The 21,006-nt window shown below is 44.6% G+C and overlaps 1 protein-coding gene and 1 non-coding gene across 2 annotated transcripts; both read right to left on the reverse strand.

Moving 5' to 3' along the window:
- Positions 1 to 1,752: 1,752 nt before the first annotated feature.
- On the reverse strand, positions 1,753 to 2,347 carry LOC109779558 (cortical cell-delineating protein). Its single transcript, XM_020338180.4, has one exon. It carries the CDS (start codon positions 2,267 to 2,269, stop codon positions 1,919 to 1,921), a length of 351 nt encoding a protein of 116 aa, XP_020193769.3. The 5' UTR covers positions 2,270 to 2,347; the 3' UTR covers positions 1,753 to 1,918.
- A 16,833-nt stretch (positions 2,348 to 19,180) lies between these two features.
- On the reverse strand, positions 19,181 to 19,269 carry TRNAM-CAU (transfer RNA methionine (anticodon CAU)). The gene is given in 2 exon segments: positions 19,181 to 19,216; positions 19,232 to 19,269. It is a non-coding gene; the product is annotated as a tRNA-Met (tRNA).
- Positions 19,270 to 21,006: the final 1,737 nt, after the last annotated feature.

Here is a 21,006-nt window from a genome sequence, read left to right on the forward strand (position 1 = left end):
TTGCTACTCTCGTTGCTTGGTGGCTTTATTAATTTAAAGTTGGGCCTCGGCTTTACTCTAAATAGCATGATAGCTGAGTTGAGATGTGTGCATGTCAAGATAAATAGAGTAGTGAGGACGACTCTCTCCCCGAGCGTTGTTGTGGTAACTTTGTTAAACAATGCGTAAGTAGTTGACCATAATATCTAAATCTGATGAATAGGAAGTATAACCTTGAAAATCAATAAAAAACATGTCTAAAAATAGAATAAAAACTTCTGAATAACAGTTAAAAATGTCATTTCAAAAAAAAGTGAAGGATGACTAACATGAGTATATGATGTGGCAGCGTTACATGCATGAACTAATGCAAACATAATTGTAATTTATAAGTTAAATGCATGACTCGCTTATGTGGCAGATTTTGCATGGTTGGAGAGAAGACTTAAATGCATTGCTTAGTGAAATATTGAGGTGGACACTTCGCATGTTGAAAGAATTGTGACCAACTTCTTAAGAATATAAAATACTTTGTAAATCGGCATATTGTTTGCGTTCAGTAGAAAATCTGAATGCAAGGTTGGGAACCTCTCGTCCTGGTGACCATTAAAAAAAATCTTCTCTTACTTGCCACACTAACAAAATGGATACTCTCACAGTTATTAGAAAACACTAACTATATCATTGGATTCTAGAAGAGTGCCGAGATTATTCAACACTACTATACAACCACCAAACCCAAGTCATCTTGTGTTGTCGCCTCGAATTTCTAAGCCGGCTCGTCCATAGTTCATTGCCTTCAAAATGACGATCACAAGCCATATGCCTAATAGGTTTCCAGGCCTTACCCGGATCACTCAGCAAGGATAAAGCATAATCGTCACACGCGAGGTTCGTGAGACACGTCCGAGCGTCTCGTGGGGTCACCAAACTCTAAATGATAACATTGATGCCTCCCACATTGAAACAAACAAGATGAACAATTGTTCTTTCCATAAGTTGTTTGCAGACATGACCATGCTATGCTTTATCTTGTAATAACCATGTTGCCATGATTATTTATGGCAATGCTCTTTGTGTTAAGAGATTCACGAGGAAAACTTGTTCTTCCCATAGAATTTCTCATCAACTTCATACTGCTTTGGACATGCCATGTCACGGATGTTTCATTTTTTTCTTAGAAAAACACCTCATATATTAATTACTAAAAATATTCTTACAATCGTTTGTAACATAAGTCACCACGTATGATGGAATGCTACTCAAAATTATACCATCAGAATGAATATCAAAAGTAAATTTAGCAATCTCTTGAGCCCCCGTGGTTGCCCGTCGTTTAATTTTAATAAGATTAAAAGTGTGTAAGAGCTTAGTGATGCCAAGCGCTTCTTTCTTCAAATCAAGTTTCACCTAAGTATCTCCACTTCCAGGTCCAAGTCCTGCGATCGGATCTAGCAATCTGCCACACGATGTTCCTCTCCATAAGTATGGATATTGCGGGTGAATAAGTATGGATACCTTAATGGCATTACACATGCGACACTTGGACGGTTAGGATCCGTTAGGAACTGTTCATGGGAATCAAACCTACTTGCGCTGTGGGACTGTACATTTAGTGATAAACCGGTGATCTATATCGAGGGTTTTTAGGTCGATTCTTTGGGCAGGACATGTTCCTTGTCATGTTGCTCACTTTTCTCACGCGCGCACGAGTGTTGGTACGGTACGGTAAATTAACAATGGTCACGTCCAAGTGCCAAAAACTCAACCTCATGATACAAAATACAACTTCATTTTATTTGATTAATCATAGGGAAGGGAAACAAAAAAAAGTGGAAACAAAAGATTGGGACATCAATTGTACCAAGAAATATACAAACGGCGTTTAAAAATGCAGACAAGACAACATCACGATACTCAGTCGAGACGACTTTTAGTTTTAGTGGCGTGGTGGGCACCGGAAATCGGTGGGGCAGACCTTGCCGCAGTTGTTGAGGATGAGGCGGAGGTCGACGGGGAGGTGGAGGTTGAGGCCGAGCACATTGGCGTCGATGTTTGCGCAGAGGCAGAGCGCCGCGTCCAAGCCGACGAGCCCGTCCAGGAGCGAGCAGCAAGGCTCATGGCGCGGCACGTTCACCTTGAGCTTGAGCAGGCCCAGCACGTCCACGCACGCCTTCAGCTTCAGCCCGTCCTTGGGGCACGACCCCTCGTAGCCGCCGTGGGCGCTCGCCGAGGCTGCGATCACGAGCCCGACGGCCAGGAGGAGCAGCGCTCTGGGTGCCATGGCCATTTGCGACGGAGCGTGCAAGCTAGTGCGTGCGATCGAGCTGCGATTGTGCTTTGCAATGTGCGCTTGCTGTGTGTGAGTGAGTGTGTGCATGGCGAGTGGTATTTATGCATGACATGAGGCTGCTCACCTCCGATGGGAAAGCGGTGTGAGATGAGATGGTGCCGCGCATCGCATGTGGTTCCGAGCTGGCCCGTCAGGGATCATTGCCTCCCTCGATTTGGACTCGTATGCACATATGCATCCGTGACTCCTTCGAATGTGTTTATATTCCGACTGCATGTTACGTCCAGTTCATATATTTGTTTGCTTACTGGGTTAAGCATGTGGCATCGGTCGGCATGCAGTTAGTGGTGACTACGTAAATTTGGTGATCCAGGCAGACAGTTGGTTCAGAGGTCAGATCATGGTGACCAGGGGATCAATCTGACCAGGGCTTCAACCTAGCTACAAAGACAGAAATCAAATCACGGCCTGGTACCATATGTTAGCTGGTACCGAACTTCCATCTGTTGCTGTAGTTCTAGCTGTCGAAACACTCCAATGAGTCTCTCACAACGTTTAGTGCAGTAACTCCTTGCAGTTTCCATAAAAATATTTAGAAGGTGCATCCTCGACAATGTCAAAGAGAGGAGAAATGTGACCATCTTGCAAAAGACCCCTTTTATTATTCCTAACGCTTTGTTCGGTTTCATCGGATTTTAAGAGGATTGGAAGGGATTAAATCCCCAGCAAGTCAAAATCCACCTCAAACCCCTCCAATCCTCTCCAATCCCCTTGTGGTGGGGATTAACAGAACAAGCCCTAAAGAAGGGGCATATCATCTCATTCATATAGATAGCAGTCTGGCCGCCCAAGATTAGTTGCATCATGTGAGGCACGAATCAACATGAAAGCACTTGCACATGAGCACCCCACGCAGCAGGACCGACTAACCCGGTCATACGCTGCTTTGAAGTCAAGTTTTAGGAACACCGCTTTCTATTTCTGTATCTGACTTCATGAAGCCATAGGATCCCCTCATGATGTGACACCCTTCGATGAAAGCGGATTGACACATGCCAACTATGTGACTGCCCACATGATCTAACCTAAGGGCGGAGAGTTTTATGATGAGTTTGAAGATAACGTTGATGAGCGTAGTCGACCGGAAACTAGTGATGTAGTCGGCACCTTGAACTTTTGGGATCAAGGCCAAAACCGCAAAATTAAGACGTGGAATATCCACCTCCTTAAGGCAAAACCATTCGTCATTCAGAAAAGTAGGGATTTAATAAACCCCCGAATTCTTGAAGAAACACATTGCAGGCTTTGGTCCCATTTCTCATTTCATTGAGCTAAGAGCCGCATCAATTTCTTCGTCTGAGAAGGTGACAAAACAAGTCTCATGCTCATCACACTACTAGAAATCGTTTTAATACCTGCCCCTCATTAGTGACGTGCCCGGGACCGGGCATCAGTGATGAGCGTTAGCACTGACCAGCCACTTTCGAGGCGTCAAGGTCCTAAGGGCTTGTCTGAAGGGTTATCGCCGGCAAGCCTTAAATGGACCGGTTAGTGATGATGTGTTCAAGCCACCTTATGGTGCCCAAAGTGGATCGGTCGCCATCACCGATCGGCTACTAAAACTGCCTGCCAGTGTTGTTCATTCAAAAGGACTCTTCGGGTTTTTCGGCAGTCAATGTTATTGTGTACGCCGCCCGTTATAATCCGTGTCTACTGTCCTTCCCCATTCCAAACCCTCACATTGCACTACCAAGCCCCTCTTCATTTAGTTTTTATTGTCTTCAGTCGCGCTTTGATGATGCTCTCCCTTCTAGCGGCCCCCTCTCTTCACTCTCCCCTCCCTCCTGCCATTGATCCATGGCGACGGTGCTCTCTCCGACGCCCCCACGGCCACCCGGTGTGGCCACACTTGTTGGGAATCGTAGCAGAATTTTAAAATTTTCCTACGCTCACCAAGATCCATCTATGGATTATACTAGCAACGAGGGGAAAGGAGTGCATCTACATACCCTTGTAGATCGCGAGCGGAAGCGTTCCAATGAACGTGGATGACGGAGTCGTACTCGCCGTGATCCAAATCACCGATGACCGAGTGCCGAACGGATGGCACATCCGCGTTCAACACACGTACGGTGCAGCGACGTCTCCTCCTTCTTGATCCAGCAAGGGGAAGGAGAGGTTGATGGAGATTCAGCAGCACGACGGCGTGGTGGTGGATGTAGCGGGTCTCGGCAGGGCTTCGCCGAGCTTCTGTGAGAGGGAGAGGTGTAGCAGGGGAGGAGGGAGGCGCCCAAGGCTGTAATAATACTGCCCTCCCTCCCCCCCCCTTTATATAGGCCCCCTGGGAGGGGGGCGCCGGCCAGAACCCATCTGGATGGGGGGGCGGCGGCCAGGGGGGATACTTGCCCCCCAAGGCAAGTGGGGCGCCCCCCCCCCCCACCCTAGGGTTTCTAACCCTAGGCGCAGGGGGAAGGCCCATGGGGGGCGCCCCAGCCCACTAAGGGCTGGTTGCCCTCCCACTTCAGCTCATGGGGCCCTCCGGGATAGGTGGCCCCACCCGGTGAACCCCCGGGACCCTTTCGGTGGTCCCGGTACAATACCGATAACCCCCGAAACTTTCCCGGTGGCCGAAACTTGACTTCCTATATATAATTCTTCACCTCCGGACCATTCCGGAACTCCTCGCGACGTCCGGGATCTCATCCGGGACTCCGAACAACTTTCGGGTTTCCGCATACTCATATCTCTACAACCCTAGCGTCACCGAACCTTAAGTGTGTAGACCCTACGGGTTCGGGAGACATGCAGACATGACCGAGACGCCTCTCCGGTCAATAACCAACAGAGCGATCTGGATACCCATGTTGGCTCCCACATGTTCCACGATGATCTCATCGGATGAACCACGATGTCGAGGATTCAATCAATCCCGTATACAATTCCCTTTGTCAATCGGTATGTTACTTGCCCGAGATTCGATCGTCGGTATCCCAATACCTTGTTCAATCTTGTTACCGGCAAGTCTCTTTACTCGTACCGCAATGCATGATCCCGTGACTAACGCCTTAGTCACATTGAGCTCATTATGATGATGCATTACCGAGTGGGCCCAGAGATACCTCTCCGTCACACGGAGTGACAAATCCCAGTCTCGATCCGTGCCAACCCAACAGACACTTTCGGAGATACCCGTAGTGCACCTTTATAGTTACCCAGTTACGTTGTGACGTTTGGCACACCCAAAGCACTCCTACGGTATCCGGGAGTTGCACGATCTCATGGTCTAAGGAAAAGATACTTGACATTGGAAAAGCTCTAGCAAACGAAACTACACGATCTTTTATGCTATGCTTAGGATTGGGTCTTGTCCATCACATCATTCTCCTAATGATGTGATCCCGTTATCAATGACATCCAATCTCCATAGTCAGGAAACCGTGACTATCTGTTGATCAACGAGCTAGTTAACTAGAGGCTTACTAGGGACACGTTGCGGTCTATGTATTCACACATGTATTACGATTTCCGGATAATACAATTATAGCATGAACAATAGACAATTACCATGAAGAAAGAAATATAATAATAACCATTTATTATTGCCTCTAGGGCATATTTCCAACAGTCTCCCACTTGCACTAGAGTCAATAATCTAGTTACATTGTGATGAATCGAACACCCATTGCGTCCTGGTGTTGATCATGTTTTGCCCTAGGGAGAGGTTTAGTCAACGGATCTGCTACATTCAAGTCCGTATGTACTTTACAAATATCTATGTCTCCATTTTGAACACTTTCACGAATGGAGTTGAAGCGACGCTTGATATGCCTGGTCTTCCTGTGAAACCTGGGCTCCTTCGCAAGGGCAATAGCTCCAGTGTTGTCACAAAAGAGAGTCATCGGGCCCGACGCATTGGGAATCACCCCTAGGTCGGTAATGAACTCCTTCATCCAGACTGCTTCCTGTGCTGCCTCCGAGGCTGCCATGTACTCCGCTCCATTCAAAATATACACGTATCCGGTTTGCGACTTCGAGTCATCCAGATCTGTGTCGAAGCTAGCGTCGACGTAACCCTTTACGACGAGCTCTTCGTCACCTCCATAAACGAGAAACATATCCTTAGTCCTCTTCAGATACTTCAGGATATTCTTGACCGTTGTCCAGTGTTCCATGCCGGGATTACTTTGGTACCTTCCTACCAAACTTACGGCAAGGTTTACATCAGGTCTGGTACAGAGCATGGCATACATAATAGACCCTATGGCCGAGGCATAGGGGATGACACTCATCTTTTCTCTATCTTCTGCCGTGGTCGGGCATTGAGCAGTGCTCAATTGCACACCTTGCAATACAGGCAAGAATCCCTTCTTGGACTGATCCATATTGAACTTCTTCAATATCTTGTCAAGGTATGTACTCTGTGAAAGACCAATGAGGCGTCTTGATCTATCTCTATAGATCTTGATGCCTAATATATAAGCAGCTTCTCCAAGGTCCTTCATTGAAAAACACTTATTCAAATAGGCCTTTATACTTTCCAAGAATTCTATATCATTTCCCATCAATAGTATGTCATCCACATATAATATGAGAAATGCTACAGAGCTCCCACTCACTTTCTTGTAAACACAGGCTTCTCCATAAGTCTGTGTAAACCCAAACACTTTGATCATCTCATCAAAGCGAATGTTCCAACTCCGAGATGCTTGCACCAGCCCATAGATTGAGCGCTGGAGCTTGCATACTTTGTTAGTATTCTTAGGATCGACAAAACCTTCCGGCTGCATCATATACAACTCTTCCTTAAGGAAGCCGTTAAGGAATGCCGTTTTGACGTCCATCTGCCATATCTCATAATCATAGTATGCGGCACTTGCTAACATGATTCGGACGGACTTCAGCTTCGCTACGGGTGAGAAAGTCTCATCGTAGTCAACCCCTTGAACTTGTCGATAACCCTTAGCGACAAGTCGAGCTTTGTAGATGGTCACATTACCATTCGCGTCCGTCTTCTTCTTAAAGATCCATTTGTTTTCTATGGCTCGCCGATCATCGGGCAAGTCAGTCAAAGTCCATACTTCGTTTTCATACATGGATCCTATCTCGGATTTCATGGCTTCTAGCCATTTGTCGGAATCCGGGCCCGCCATCGCTTCTTCATAGTTCGAAGGTTCACCGTTGTCTAACAACATGATTTCCAGGACAGGGTTGTCGTACCACTCTGGTGCGGAACGTGTCCTTGTGGACCTACGAAGTTCAGTAGTAACTTGATCCGAAGCTTCATGATCATCATCATTAACTTCCTTCCCAGTCGGTGTAGGCACCACAGGAACATCTTCCCGCGCTGCGATACTTTCCGGTTCGGAAGGGGTGACTATCACCTCATCAAGTTCCACTTTCCTCCCACTCAATTCTTTCGAGAGAAACTCCTTCTCCAGAAAGGACCCGTTCTTGGCAACGAAGATCTTGCCTTCGGATCTGAGGTAGAAGGTATACCCAATAGTTTCCTTGGGGTATCCTATGAAGACACATTTCTCCGACTTGGGTTCGAGCTTTTCAGGTTGAAGTTTCTTGACATAAGCATCGCATCCCCAAACTTTTAGAAACGACAGCTTAGGTTTCTTCCCAAACCATAATTCATACGGTGTCGTCTCAACGGATTTCGACGGAGCCCTATTTAAAGTGAATGCGGCAGTCTCTAAAGCATAGCCCCAAAATGAGAGCGGTAAATCGGTAAGAGACATCATAGATCGCACCATATCCAATAGAGTGCGATTACGACGTTCGGACACACCGTTTCTCTGAGGTGTTCCAGGCGGCGTGAGCTGTGAAACTATTCCACATTTCCTTAAGTGCGAACCAAATTCGTGACTTAAATATTCTCCACCACGATCTGATCGTAAGAATTTTATTCTCTTGTCATGTTGATTCTCAACCTCACTCTGAAATTCCTTGAACTTTTCAAAGGTTTCAGACTTGTGTTTCATGAGGTAGACATACCCATATCTACTTAAGTCATCAGTGAGAGTGAGAACATAACGATATCCTCCGCGAGCCTCAACACTCATTGGACCGCACACATCGGTATGTATGATTTCCAATAAGTTGGTTGCTCGCTCCATTGTTCCGGAGAACGGAGTCTTGGTCATCTTACCCATAAGGCATGGTTCGCACGTGTCAAATGATTCATAATCAAGAGACTCCAAAAGTCCATCTGCATGGAGCTTCTTCATGCGCTTGACACCAATGTGACCAAGGCGGCAGTGCCACAAGTATGTGGGACTATCGTTATCAACTTTACATCTTTTGGTATTCACATTATGAATATGTGTAACATCACGTTCGAGATTCATCAAGAATAAACCATTAACCAGCGGGGCATGACCATAAAACATATCTCTCATATAAATAGAACAACCATTATTCTCGGATTTAAATGGGTAGCCATCTCGAATTAAACGAGATCCAGATATAATGTTCATGCTCAAAGCTGGCACTAAATAACAATTATTGAGGTTTAAAACTAATCCCGTAGGTAGATGCAGAGGTAGCGTGCCGACGGCGATCACATCGACCTTGGAACCATTCCCGACGCGCATCGTCACCTCGTCCTTCGCCAGTCTCCGTTTATTCCGTAGTTCCTGTTTTGAGTTACAAATATGAGCAACCGCACCGGTATCAAATACCCAGGAGCTACTACGAGTACTGGTAAGGTACACATCAATTACATGTATATCACATATACCTTTGGTGTTGCCGGCCTTCTTGTCCGCTAAGTATTTGGGGCAGTTCCGCTTCCAGTGACCACTTCCCTTGCAATAAAAGCACTCAGTCTCAGGCTTGGGTCCATTCTTCGACTTCTTCCCAGTAACTGGCTTACCGGGCGCGACAACTCCCTTGCTGTCCTTCTTGAAGTTCTTCTTACCCTTGCCCTTCTTGAACTTAGTGGTTTTATTCACCATCAACACTTGATGTTCCTTTCTGATCTCCACCTCCGCTGATTTCAGCATTGAATATACCTCGGGAATGGTCTTTTCCATCCCCTGCATATTGAAGTTCATCACAAAGCTCTTGTAGCTTGGTGGAAGCGACTGAAGGATTCTGTCAATGACCGCGTCATCCGGGAGATTGACTCCCAGCTGAGACAAGCGGTTATGCAACCCAGACATTCTGAGTATGTGCTCACTAACAGAACTATTTTCCTCCATTTTACAGCTGAAGAACTTGTCGGAGACTTCATATCTCTCGACCCGGGCATGAGCTTGGAAAACCATTTCAGCTCCTCGAACATCTCATATGCTCCATGTTTCTCAAAACGCTTTTGGAGACCCGGTTCTAAGCTGTAAAGCATGCCGCACTGAACGAGGGAGTAATCATCAGCACGCTGATGCCAAGCGTTCATAACGTCTTGGTTCTCTGGGATTGGTGCTTCACCTAGCGGTGCTTCTAAGACATAATCTTTCTTGGCTGCTATGAGGATGATCCTCAGGTTCCGGACCCAGTCTGTATAGTTGCTGCCATCATCTTTCAGCTTGATTTTCTCTAGGAACGCGTTGAAATTGAGGACAACGTGGGCCATTTGATCTACAAGACATAGTGTAAAGATTTTAGACTAAGTTCATGATAATTAAGTTCATCTAATCAAATTACTCAATGAACTCCCACTCAGATAGACATCCCTCTAGTCATCTAAGTGAAACATGATCCGAGTTAACTAGGCCGTGTCCGATCATCACGTGAGACGGACTAGTCAAGATCGGTGAACATCTCCATGTTGATCGTATCTTCTATACGACTCATGCTCGACCTTTCGGTCCTCCGTGTTCCGAGGCCATGTCTGTACATGCTAGGCTCGTCAAGTCAACCTAAGTGTATTGCGTGTGTTCCGAGGCCATGTCTATACATGCTAGGCTCGTCAACACCCGTTGTATTCGAACGTTAGAATCTATCACACCCGATCATCACGTGGTGCTTCGAAACAACGAACCTTCGCAACGGTGCACAGTTAGGGGGAACACTTTTCTTGAAATTATCATAAGGGATCATCTTACTTACTACCATCGTTCTAAGAAAATAAGATGCAAAACATGATAAACATCACATGCAATCAAATAGTGACATGATATGGCCAATATCATTATGCTCCTTTGATCTCCATCTTCGGGGCACCATGATCATCTTCGTCACCGGCATGACACCATGATCTCCATCATCATGATCTCCATCATTGTGTCTTCATGAAGTCGTCACGCCAACGATTACTTCTACTTCTAAGGCTAACGCGTTTAGCAACAAAGTAAAGTAATTTACATGGCGTTATTCAATGACACGCAGGTCATACAAAATAATAAAGACAACTCCTATGGCTCCTGCCGGTTGTCATACTCATCGACATGCAAGTCGTGATTCCTATTACAAGAATATGATCAATCTCATACATCACATATATCATTCATCACATCTTCTGGCCATATCACATCACATAGCACTTGCTGCAAAAACAAGTTAGACGTCCTCTAATTGTTGTTGCAAGTTTTTTACGTGGCTTGTATAGGTTTCTAGCAAGAACGTTTCTTACCTACGTAAAACCACAACGTGATTTGCCAATTTCTATTTACCCTTCATAAGGACCCTTTTCATCGAATCCGTTCCGACTAAAGTAGGAGAGACAGACACCCGCTAGCCACCTTATGCAACTAGTGCATGTCAGTCGGTGGAACCTGTCTCACGTAAGCGTACGTGTAAGGTCGGTCCGGGCCGCTTCATCCCACAATACCGCCGAAACAAGATAAGACTAGTAGCGGCAAGAAGAATTGGCAACATCAACGCCCACAACTGCTTTGTGTTCTGCTCGTGCATAGTAACTACGCATAGGCCTGGCTCATGATGCCACTGTTGGGAATCGTAGCAGAATTTTAAAATTTTCCTACGCTCACCAAGATCCATCTATGGAGTATACTAGCAACGAGGGGAAAGGAGTGCATCTACATACCCTTGTAGATCGCGAGCGGAAGCGTTCCAATGAACGTGGATGACGGAGTCGTACTCGCCGTGATCCAAATCACCGATGACCGAGTGCCGAACGGACGGCACCTCCGCGTTCAACACACGTACGGTGCAGCAACGTCTCCTCCTTCTTGATCCAGCAAGGGGAAGGAGAGGTTGATGGAGATCCAGCAGCACGACGGCGTGGTGGTGGATGTAGCGGGTCTCGGCAGGGCTTCGCCGAGCTTCTGCGAGAGGGAGAGGTGTAGCAGGGGAGGAGGGAGGCGCCCAAGGCTGTAATAATACTGCCCTCCCTCCCCCCCTTTATATAGGCCCCCTAGGAGGGGGGGCGCCGGCCAGAACCCATCTGGATGGGGGGGCGGCGGCCAGGGGGATACTTGCCCCCCAAGGCAAGTGGGGCGCCCCCCCCCACCCTAGGGTTTCTAACCCTAGGCGCAGGGGGAAGGCCCATGGGGGGCGCCCCAGCCCACTAAGGGCTGGTTGCCCTCCCACATCAGCCCATGGGGCCCTCCGGGATAGGTGGCCCCACCCGGTGGACCCCCGGGACCCTTCCGGTGGTCCCGGTACAATACCGATAACCCCCGAAACTTTCCCGGTGGCCGAAACTTGACTTCCTATATATAATTCTTCACCTCCGGACCATTCCGGAACTCCTCGCGACGTCCGGGATCTCATCCGGGACTCCGAACAACTTTCGGGTTTCCGCATACTCATATCTCTACAACCCTAGCGTCACCGAACCTTAAGTGTGTAGACCCTACGGGTTCGGGAGACATGTAGACATGACCGAGACGCCTCTCCGGTCAATAACCAACAGCGGGATCTGGATACCCATGTTGGCTCCCACATGTTCCACGATGATCTCATCGGATGAACCACGATGTCGAGGATTCAATCAATCCCGTATACAATTCCCTTTGTCAATCGGTATGTTACTTGCCCGAGATTCGATCGTCGGTATCCCAATACCTTGTTCAATCTTGTTACCGGCAAGTCTCTTTACTCGTACCGCAATGCATGATCCCGTGACTAACGCCTTAGTCACATTGAGCTCATTATGATGATGCATTACCGAGTGGGCCCAGAGATACCTCTCCGTCACACGGAGTGACAAATCCCAGTCTCGATCCGTGCCAACCCAACAGACACTTTCGGAGATACCCGTAGTGCACCTTTATAGTCACCCAGTTACGTTGTGACGTTTGGCACACCCAAAGCACTCCTACGGTATCCGGGAGTTGCACGATCTCATGGTCTAAGGAAAAGATACTTGACATTGGAAAAGCTCTAGCAAACGAAACTACACGATCTTTTATGCTATGCTTAGGATTGGGTCTTGTCCATCACATCATTCTCCTAATGATGTGATCCCGTTATCAATGACATCCAATGTCCATAGTCAGGAAACTGTGACTATCTGTTGATCAACGAGCTAGTCAACTAGAGGCTTACTAGGGACACGTTGCGGTCTATGTATTCACACATGTATTACGATTTCCGGATAATACAATTATAGCATGAACAATAGAAAATTACCATGAACAAAGAAATATAATAATAACCATTTATTATTGCCTCTAGGGCATATTTCCAACAACACTGTCCCAACATGGCCGCTCCCACGCCATCCCGTGCGGCGCTCTCTCGCGTCGTGCGTCGTCTGGACAGTTGCGTGATACCGCTCCCGTACGACCGTCTCTATTGCCGTGCAGGATGACCTGCCGTGTGACACCGGGTCTCACGAGTTGTCGTGCGCGATCGTAGACTCGTCCTCATGTAGTGGTGTTGTTGGTGTTGCTCTGCCCTGCAGTCGGGTCTCCTGCGTCATCGTATGGTCATAGACCCAACATGTATTGCCTTGTTTTTCGGTGGTGAGCTCCATTCCTTGTAATAATGTTGCAATTTGAGTTAAGCTATGCATGTTATGGATCATTGATAATCCCCGAGTGCAGGGAGTATTGTAGCACCTTCCAAAGTGAAGGTGCTAAGCATGGAGTGTCGAACTCAAAAAGTGCTAAAGGTAGGATACGTATTCTCTCAGGTCCTACCCGCCACTGACAAAACTCTACATGCACCAAATGTTGTTTTGTCTAAACCTTCTAGTAAAAATTATTTTGCAAGCTTTTAGAGAAAGCGAGTATGGAGCAGCAGTGGTAGGAATTGCGGAATTGTCTCTATGCATGTACGATACTAGATTTATAATTAAGCATTGTAGTTCTATATGTGAGAGAGGCCTATGCTAACATGCAACAAAATCCATTGATACCATTTAGTTATGATTGGAACTCTAGCTAGTAAGCATCCACAAATGCTAAAGATTCATTAAAGTAAAACCCAACCATAGTGTTAAGATCTATGGTCCTCTTTATTCCATATGCAACAATTCACAAACTCGGGATATGGTAATATCTGCCACTCCGACCATCCATCCTAAGGAAATCATCACATATTGCAAACCCTAAAGTGTGATCCGACATACTCATGCACTTATACATCGGGCACCAAAGGACAACAACAATATATAACATACAACTCAAATCAATCATCATAGATCACCAAATCACCATAGGACATGAAAAGGTGCTAGATAGATATGATATGAAGGATTTGGCACTAAGATATACTCTAAAAAGTGCGCATAAAAATCCACTCATCACTACTGCACATCCAAGTACAAAAGTTCTCGAGCAAGGATTCGATCCTTGGGTCGATTGCTTCCAAATCAATCTCAATCTTGGGGGGCTACTAGATGGACGTTTTCCTTTTTACTATTATCTGCATGATTTTGTAGTATTCATCTATGCAAAATCTCTATGTGACTGTTTTCATTTTTATATGATCGATGCATTTTGAATTTCAAATCTGTTGAAACCAAATTACAAAGAGAGAAAGTTTGATTAGAATACTAGTTTTTTTATCATGATGAGTAAACTCATGTGTTCTTCTTGTTGCTTCTTTATCTTCTTTCCTTGTAATTTCTCCCTCCTCTCTGTCCATTTACATCTGAGGTCTAGTGGCAATCCATGGTGGCGCCATCGTTGCATGGGGATCTGTGCGGCAGCTGGAAGGAAAGGCATGATAGGAAAGGAATGGAAGGGAAGAAAGTGAGCATAGGGATCTGTGCGTCGGCTGAAGACCATGTGTGTTTTGGTACGATCAGGTAACCTAGTTAACAGGTTCATCCAGTTTGTTGGGCTTCTTATCTTTTTGCACATAATCGATCGAACCCACAAACTGTTTGGTTGGGCTGTCAGAATTCGAGCCAATTGATTCAGTTTGTAGAGAATTTACAGTGGGCCTTCTAATCCGAAATCAACGGTAGATGACAAAGCTACTGACCGAAAACTCATTTTTAGTCAACTCGCCTGTAGTCAATCACTATTTATACCAAACAATTTTACTTGTTTATAGTTTATTCTACAAGTAAATCTTAACTAGTACATTATTGATCATTTATCAACATACAATTTTAGTTAGTATTTTCTCTTATCTAACAACTCTTACCATATATATAATTGTGTTTATGAATATAAAAATGCATTGTTTATCGTTATACAATTACAATATGTAACATTGTAAATATAGTGGTGTTTTAGTACAAGGAAATTGCTTTATTTTTAAAAATTTGGTATGGGGAACATCTAAAAGAATCTTTTGGGAGTATATGGTTCTAGTCTAAATGTAAGGGGGGCAGAAACATACACGTTTGTTTCTAGAAAACACAATACAACCGCAGACATTCACATACAAATACTAATTAGTACCACTTTCATGTATAATGTGTTTATGTGTGTCGAGTATTTATAGAAGTTTTGTTACGGGGTTCTACAATGCTTGAGGCTGGCGGATATACTCATTGTGGTTTGTCGAATATTAGTACCCAAGTTAGTTGTACCTAAAAGGATTGATATCTTCTCTTCCCCAACCACACTCACTCCTCCTGGTTTTTTAGTTAACATGTTATCTCCTGTTCTTAGGGTCAAGCCGAGAGTGTTTTTCTACTCCCAGGGACATTGAACCCATGATCGAAAACATAGAAAATAAAATAAAATAAAAGTCTGGAACTTTGTGGCTTTGATTATGAGCGAAATGTTTTAGGTGCTTGCAAAATGTGGTGACCAAATGACATTCGAAGAGCTCTGTGCTTAAACTTGACAAGGAAAATCACTTTAGTACCAAAACTTGCGGCATACATTGAACTGGTGCCACAACTTGGCTGGTCGTGCAAATATGATGCAAAACTCGTTTGTATACGCATGATGAAGCGTGACAATGTGGCGTGGGGGCCCATTGTCATTGACCGGGCAGTGTAGACCAGCCGTGTGGCGTGTTGTTTTTCCAAAAAAAACTCAAATTTATTTTTTTGCATAAAAAACATGATAGGTGCGGGAGCCATTGTCAGCAAAAGAGCACAAATTATGTTAGAATGAAAATATTGCGTGGACAAGGAATCAAATAGCCACCGCCAGCTAACCGAACCGCGTAGCTAACCAATACACAGGAATACACTTCATGTCCTACAAGGATACTCTGTCATTATATTGTTGCTTTTAACAACATAAATTAAGAATTTTAATTCCAACAAAAAGATGTGGACATGAGGGTTAGAACACGGGACCCGCGGGACACAGTCTGACGGGCATGCCACCCCAACAAAGGCAGGCATTTTTCTTTGCATACGGTTGTTACATTGTATTTCTACAACCGACCGTGATCATGGGCGAAAAATGGACTGCAGTTGGTGCGGCCTATTCAACATGTGTTTTGTTTTTCTTTTCATTTTTAAAATTGTAAAAAAAATATGTGAATCCTAGTTATAAATAATATACATATAATTGTACATGCATATTCCTTTGAGGATCTGTAGGTGACACATTTAGCTCATATATTTGTCACATACATATATTTGTATTTATTTAATTTATTTTTTAACACACACAAACTTTATCAAACACAAAAACTTGTAATGCAACATTAAAAAAATTCAAGCATGAAATCTTTTATATACTACTGAATATTTTATTTACAAACTTGTGAATGTTTGAACTTGTAAGTAAATTTATTTACATATATATTATAAAATTAATTTAATATTTCTATTTAATATGCAAACACTTTTCAAAATTATACAAACATTTGTATAATTCGTAATTTAATTTTATGGATTCTTCGAAATTAATAGGCAGGCATTTTTTCGAACTAGATGGGCATCTTTTTGTGTAATTTATTTTATGTATAAGTATATTATTTATAATTAGGATTTACATATTTTTCAAAAATTCTAAAAATGAAAAAAAAACACAGTGTGTTTTAGCTCATGTGACAAAAAGGATAACAATCGCAGTAGAGACCAAATGAATGTCGATGCAGTGACCGGATCGTCTTAAGTTTTGCCCCAAGTCGAAGGAACAAACCGCGCGGCAACATTTTTTCTGAATTAGTAAAATTATTAATTTATGTTGTTTAAGCAAAAGATATAAGATATGTGTATCCACCAAACCGTCAAATGCTGTAGGGATTGGGTGGCTAGCCGAGCGAGTGGATGGTCCAAATGGCCGTGTCTTCGTCTTAATTTATGTTATTTTTTCATCTCAATATAAAATTTGTGCTACAGCTGGGTTTCGCAACCGTCAGGGGCTTTCTTGTGCAAAGAAATAAAATTCCGAGGTTGTTTTTGCAAAAATAACACCCCACACACCTACTCTACACGGGGAGGTCACTAACAATGGGCCCCACGCCACGTTGTCACAGCTCGTTGGCGCCGCATGCGTATGCAAACGAGTTTTGCACCGTATTTGCACGTCCTAATCAAGTTGTGGCACCAGTTCAATGTATGCCGCAAGTTTTGGCACTAAAGTGACTTTTCTTGCCAAGTTTAAGCATCGGTGGTGTAATTGACTCAAAAAATAATCGTGCTCAAACGTATGTTCAATGTTTGAGCGGAATTTGTATTTCGTTTGTATGGAGATCATTTGATGTTATTTGGTCATCAAACTTTGCAAGCACCTACATCATTTGTTCATAATCAATGCCACAAAGTTTCATATTTTTGATTTTATTTTGCTATTTGTTTTGATTTTATTGTTCATCATGGGCTGCAATGAACTCAACTTGATCACCTGACAGGAGAATCTGTTGGAACAGTATCCTCCATTGTACTGTGAGACATCTAAAACAACTTTACTAGCTCCCTCCGCAGCAAAAAATACACGAGACTTCAGACACCACATGACATGGAGTGAGATTTCATGAGAACGTAGCAGTGAGCACTTGCGTTGGACTTGAAAGCACAGGATGCATAGTATTCCAAATATGTTGCTTTTGTGATAGGTAGGTAGTTCACGTTGTTGTTTTTGTAATCATGATGAAACAATACAACATTTATTCCTTAAATGCCCACTTGCCAAGTTGCTTTGGAGAACGATCCATATAGCCTTCAACATTAATCCTTCAGTGAACATTGAGTCGTTGTTTGGAACATGGTTAACTGGGGTTGAACATAGTACTGCGACTCGTATTCGGATTAAAATATGTGCGCTTCTGTGGGCTATATGGAACTGTAGGAATGATTTGATTTTTAACAGACAACACACTTTAACTTTCTTGCAGGTCATCTTCAAAGCTACCGCATGGATCCGTACGTGGTCCTTACTCACCCGGGAGCCTTTGGTTACTGGGTGCAACCAGTGGGAGATGGTAGCACGGGCTATATTCAACCGGTTCGGATGGCGGTCGCATAATAGGATAGGAGTTTAGGAAGTTTATCCTTCTTTCTGTCGTTCCAGTTGTCATTGCCAACATGTACTTTTCTTTTTTTGAGTTTCGCTCCGCTTGTGAGCTGTAATACTTTGATGACTTTGTGCTACTTTGTGGATCGTTTGATAAGATGGTTGCATGCATCGTCATGATGCAGAGGCTGGGGGCACGCCTCCATTTCCAAAAAAAAATGCAAATCTGTTGAGCATGGATGACGAATTCGAGATGCATGGACTTGTCCTTATTGGGGTCACAATTCGATTGGACCATGCTTGCGTATACAACGCACAGCCGTACTGTTAGCACTTCAGAGAACATATACTTCTGCTGATACATAACATCGCATCATTGAGCAGGATCAACATGCATGAAGATCGAGCTAAACTATACCCAATATATTCGACTCTCTTCTCTCTTTTTTCCCGCAAAAATAAAATACACTGGACTTTCTCTGTCCAAGGGGTACTTGATGTCTTGGCAAGTATGGGAGTGATCTTTACAAAGGGAGTAACTCACAGGAGTTCAATTCGACTCCGGGCCTGAATTTTTCGTTCATTGCATATCGAGACCTCTTTTTTTTAGGTTAAATTATAAGAGGACATTGGGTCGCATGCATTACAATTATACTGAACATGTTCAGTGATATGCGCCGGAGTGAAGTTCAGCCAAACTCCAGTCGTACCCTGCACTCGCGCACATGAAGGTTGTAATAGACAGATGAATGCTTCTTTCAATAGGTACGTAATAGATACAAGAAGAACACAAGAGCGGTGACATTCTAGCCATTGGTTGAGCAATTCGCACATGATTGAAACAACAATCTGTTTCGTCAGTTGAACCAATAGGCAGCAGGTCATGTACTTTCTCGATGACTACCGGTTTTTGGCATATCGATATTCAAGAATCAAGATACTGACTGGACCCGGCAAAAGTTGCAGCCTGAACCACCGGTTCCTTGGCAGGAGGAGCAAGAGGGGATGGGCTGAAGCTAGGCTAGAGGAGGAAGAGCTTCTGTAGCGGCAGATCCGACCCAAAAAAAAATAGTAGACCAGGTTCAGACTTGCTCATATCACCTGATGAATCAGGTGCAGATCCGACGACCCAAGTTGTCAGCGAGCGTTTCATCACTACAAGGCCTGTTTTGGGTGGGGTGAGAGAGGCTCGAACTCTCGACCTCAGGATCACTCGCATGTTTGCTATGAGACCTACGCGCTAGCCAACTGCGCCACCACCCCATTTGTTGTGTCGGTAGCGAAACAAACGTCCTAGTTAAAAAGCAGCGGGGCGATGCAAAGCATGGATGGCCGCGGTGGCGCTGCGGCGGCACGCCCTTGGCCACCACCGGAGCCAGAGCAAGACGCCTTCTTGCTGTACCTCACCCTCGGCCTCTCGTCCCTGGCCATTCTCAGCCGAGGCAACCCTGCAGCGTCCGGGTTTTAGTTAGCAACTTAACATGACATGCATCTCTTTCCCATGGATGACGAGCTTGCTTACCTACTAGAGCCGGTGACGGTCCGGCGGCGAAGACGACGGCGGTGGCCCCTGATCATTGCCATTGCTGAATTCTGAAAAACACAGTACATCCTATGGGGAAGAATAAGATGCAGCACAGCAGCGGAGCAGGTGACAGTAGGAGGGCCGATTACTTGTGGGTGTCCATCCAGGCAGAGGCACTCCGTGCTTGATGATGGAGAACGCGGCGAGGTGGTGCCATCAATCGTATCTCTCTGCAGAAGAAGATGGCTTCTTACCAGCTGGTGCCTCTTTCTTTTTTCTGTACACGTCCAGGAAACAAAAGAGTGAGCTTAATTTCGCTTCAGAAGTAGTAGAGCACAACTGATTGTTCAAGCCACAATAGCATCAGAGTTATTCTGTTCAAACCGGATGCCCCAGAAATAACTTAACATGGAAATGATGAAAACACTCAAATCAATACCCAGACGGACCACATCGATTCAGCACTAAAAGAGCGTACGTATACTCAGAAGTTAATATCATACAGTGCATTTACAGTTAATCTTTTTCTTCTCTTTGTTGCCACGCTAGCTAACCAAATAATATTTGAGAATGCTAATTGTATCACTGGATTCTAAAAGAGCGCAGAGACTGTTCAGCAATACTATTCAGCCATCTAGTGCTTTATACTCCCCCTGTCCCTAAATATAAGACGTTTTTGCAGTTCAATTGAACTGCAAAAACGTCGAATTGAACTACAAAAACGTCTTGTATTTAGGGACAGAGGTAGTAGTTGTCTAACAACAAATAAGCTATTCATTCATCTGAAGGTTCATAGCTATGCGTTGATACTCCCATTTTCAATATCAACATTCCCATCCGAAGAACCAGAATAATGATAACCCAAGAATATCTTAGCCCATTTCAAACAGAAAAGTGCCCAGACTGTACCAACTTCCAAGCTGCCATGCATCCAACTATCCAAGTGCTTCATACCAATTCTCAGACCATTAAAAATCAATAACCCGACGCTGTGTTAGCTCAAGAAGAATTCCGTAGCATGATCAAGATATTCTAGGCAACTGAACCAAATATTTCCGCGACAAGTAATTCCGAACGGAGGGAGTATATGGAGAAGGCCAAAAAAATGCAAGAAAAAGAAGACCATGGTTCAGACATGCTCGGTTTCACCTGAGCAATCAGATGTACCATGCGGCGACAGCTCGAACTCTCGACCTCAGGATCACTCGCATGTTTGCTATGAGACCTACGGGCTAGCCAACTGCGCCACCACCCCACTTGTTGTCTTGGAAGCGAAACAAACGCCCTTGTTAAAAAGCAGCAGGACCATTGCAAACCATAAAGAACAGTACAACCAAAGCTCTTTAGTTTTACATGAACAAGATCATTACATCTGTGAGGGAACAGTAGGCAGGAAAACAAGCATTGCAGGAGATTCAGGAGCCTCAAGTGTGGATGTTGGGCTCAGGACCCATCCGGTCACGTCCTGGTCTTCA

Source organism: Aegilops tauschii, chromosome 1 (assembly GCF_002575655.3).
Source record: "Aegilops tauschii subsp. strangulata cultivar AL8/78 chromosome 1, Aet v6.0, whole genome shotgun sequence".
NCBI classification, from domain to species: domain Eukaryota; kingdom Viridiplantae; phylum Streptophyta; class Magnoliopsida; order Poales; family Poaceae; genus Aegilops; species Aegilops tauschii.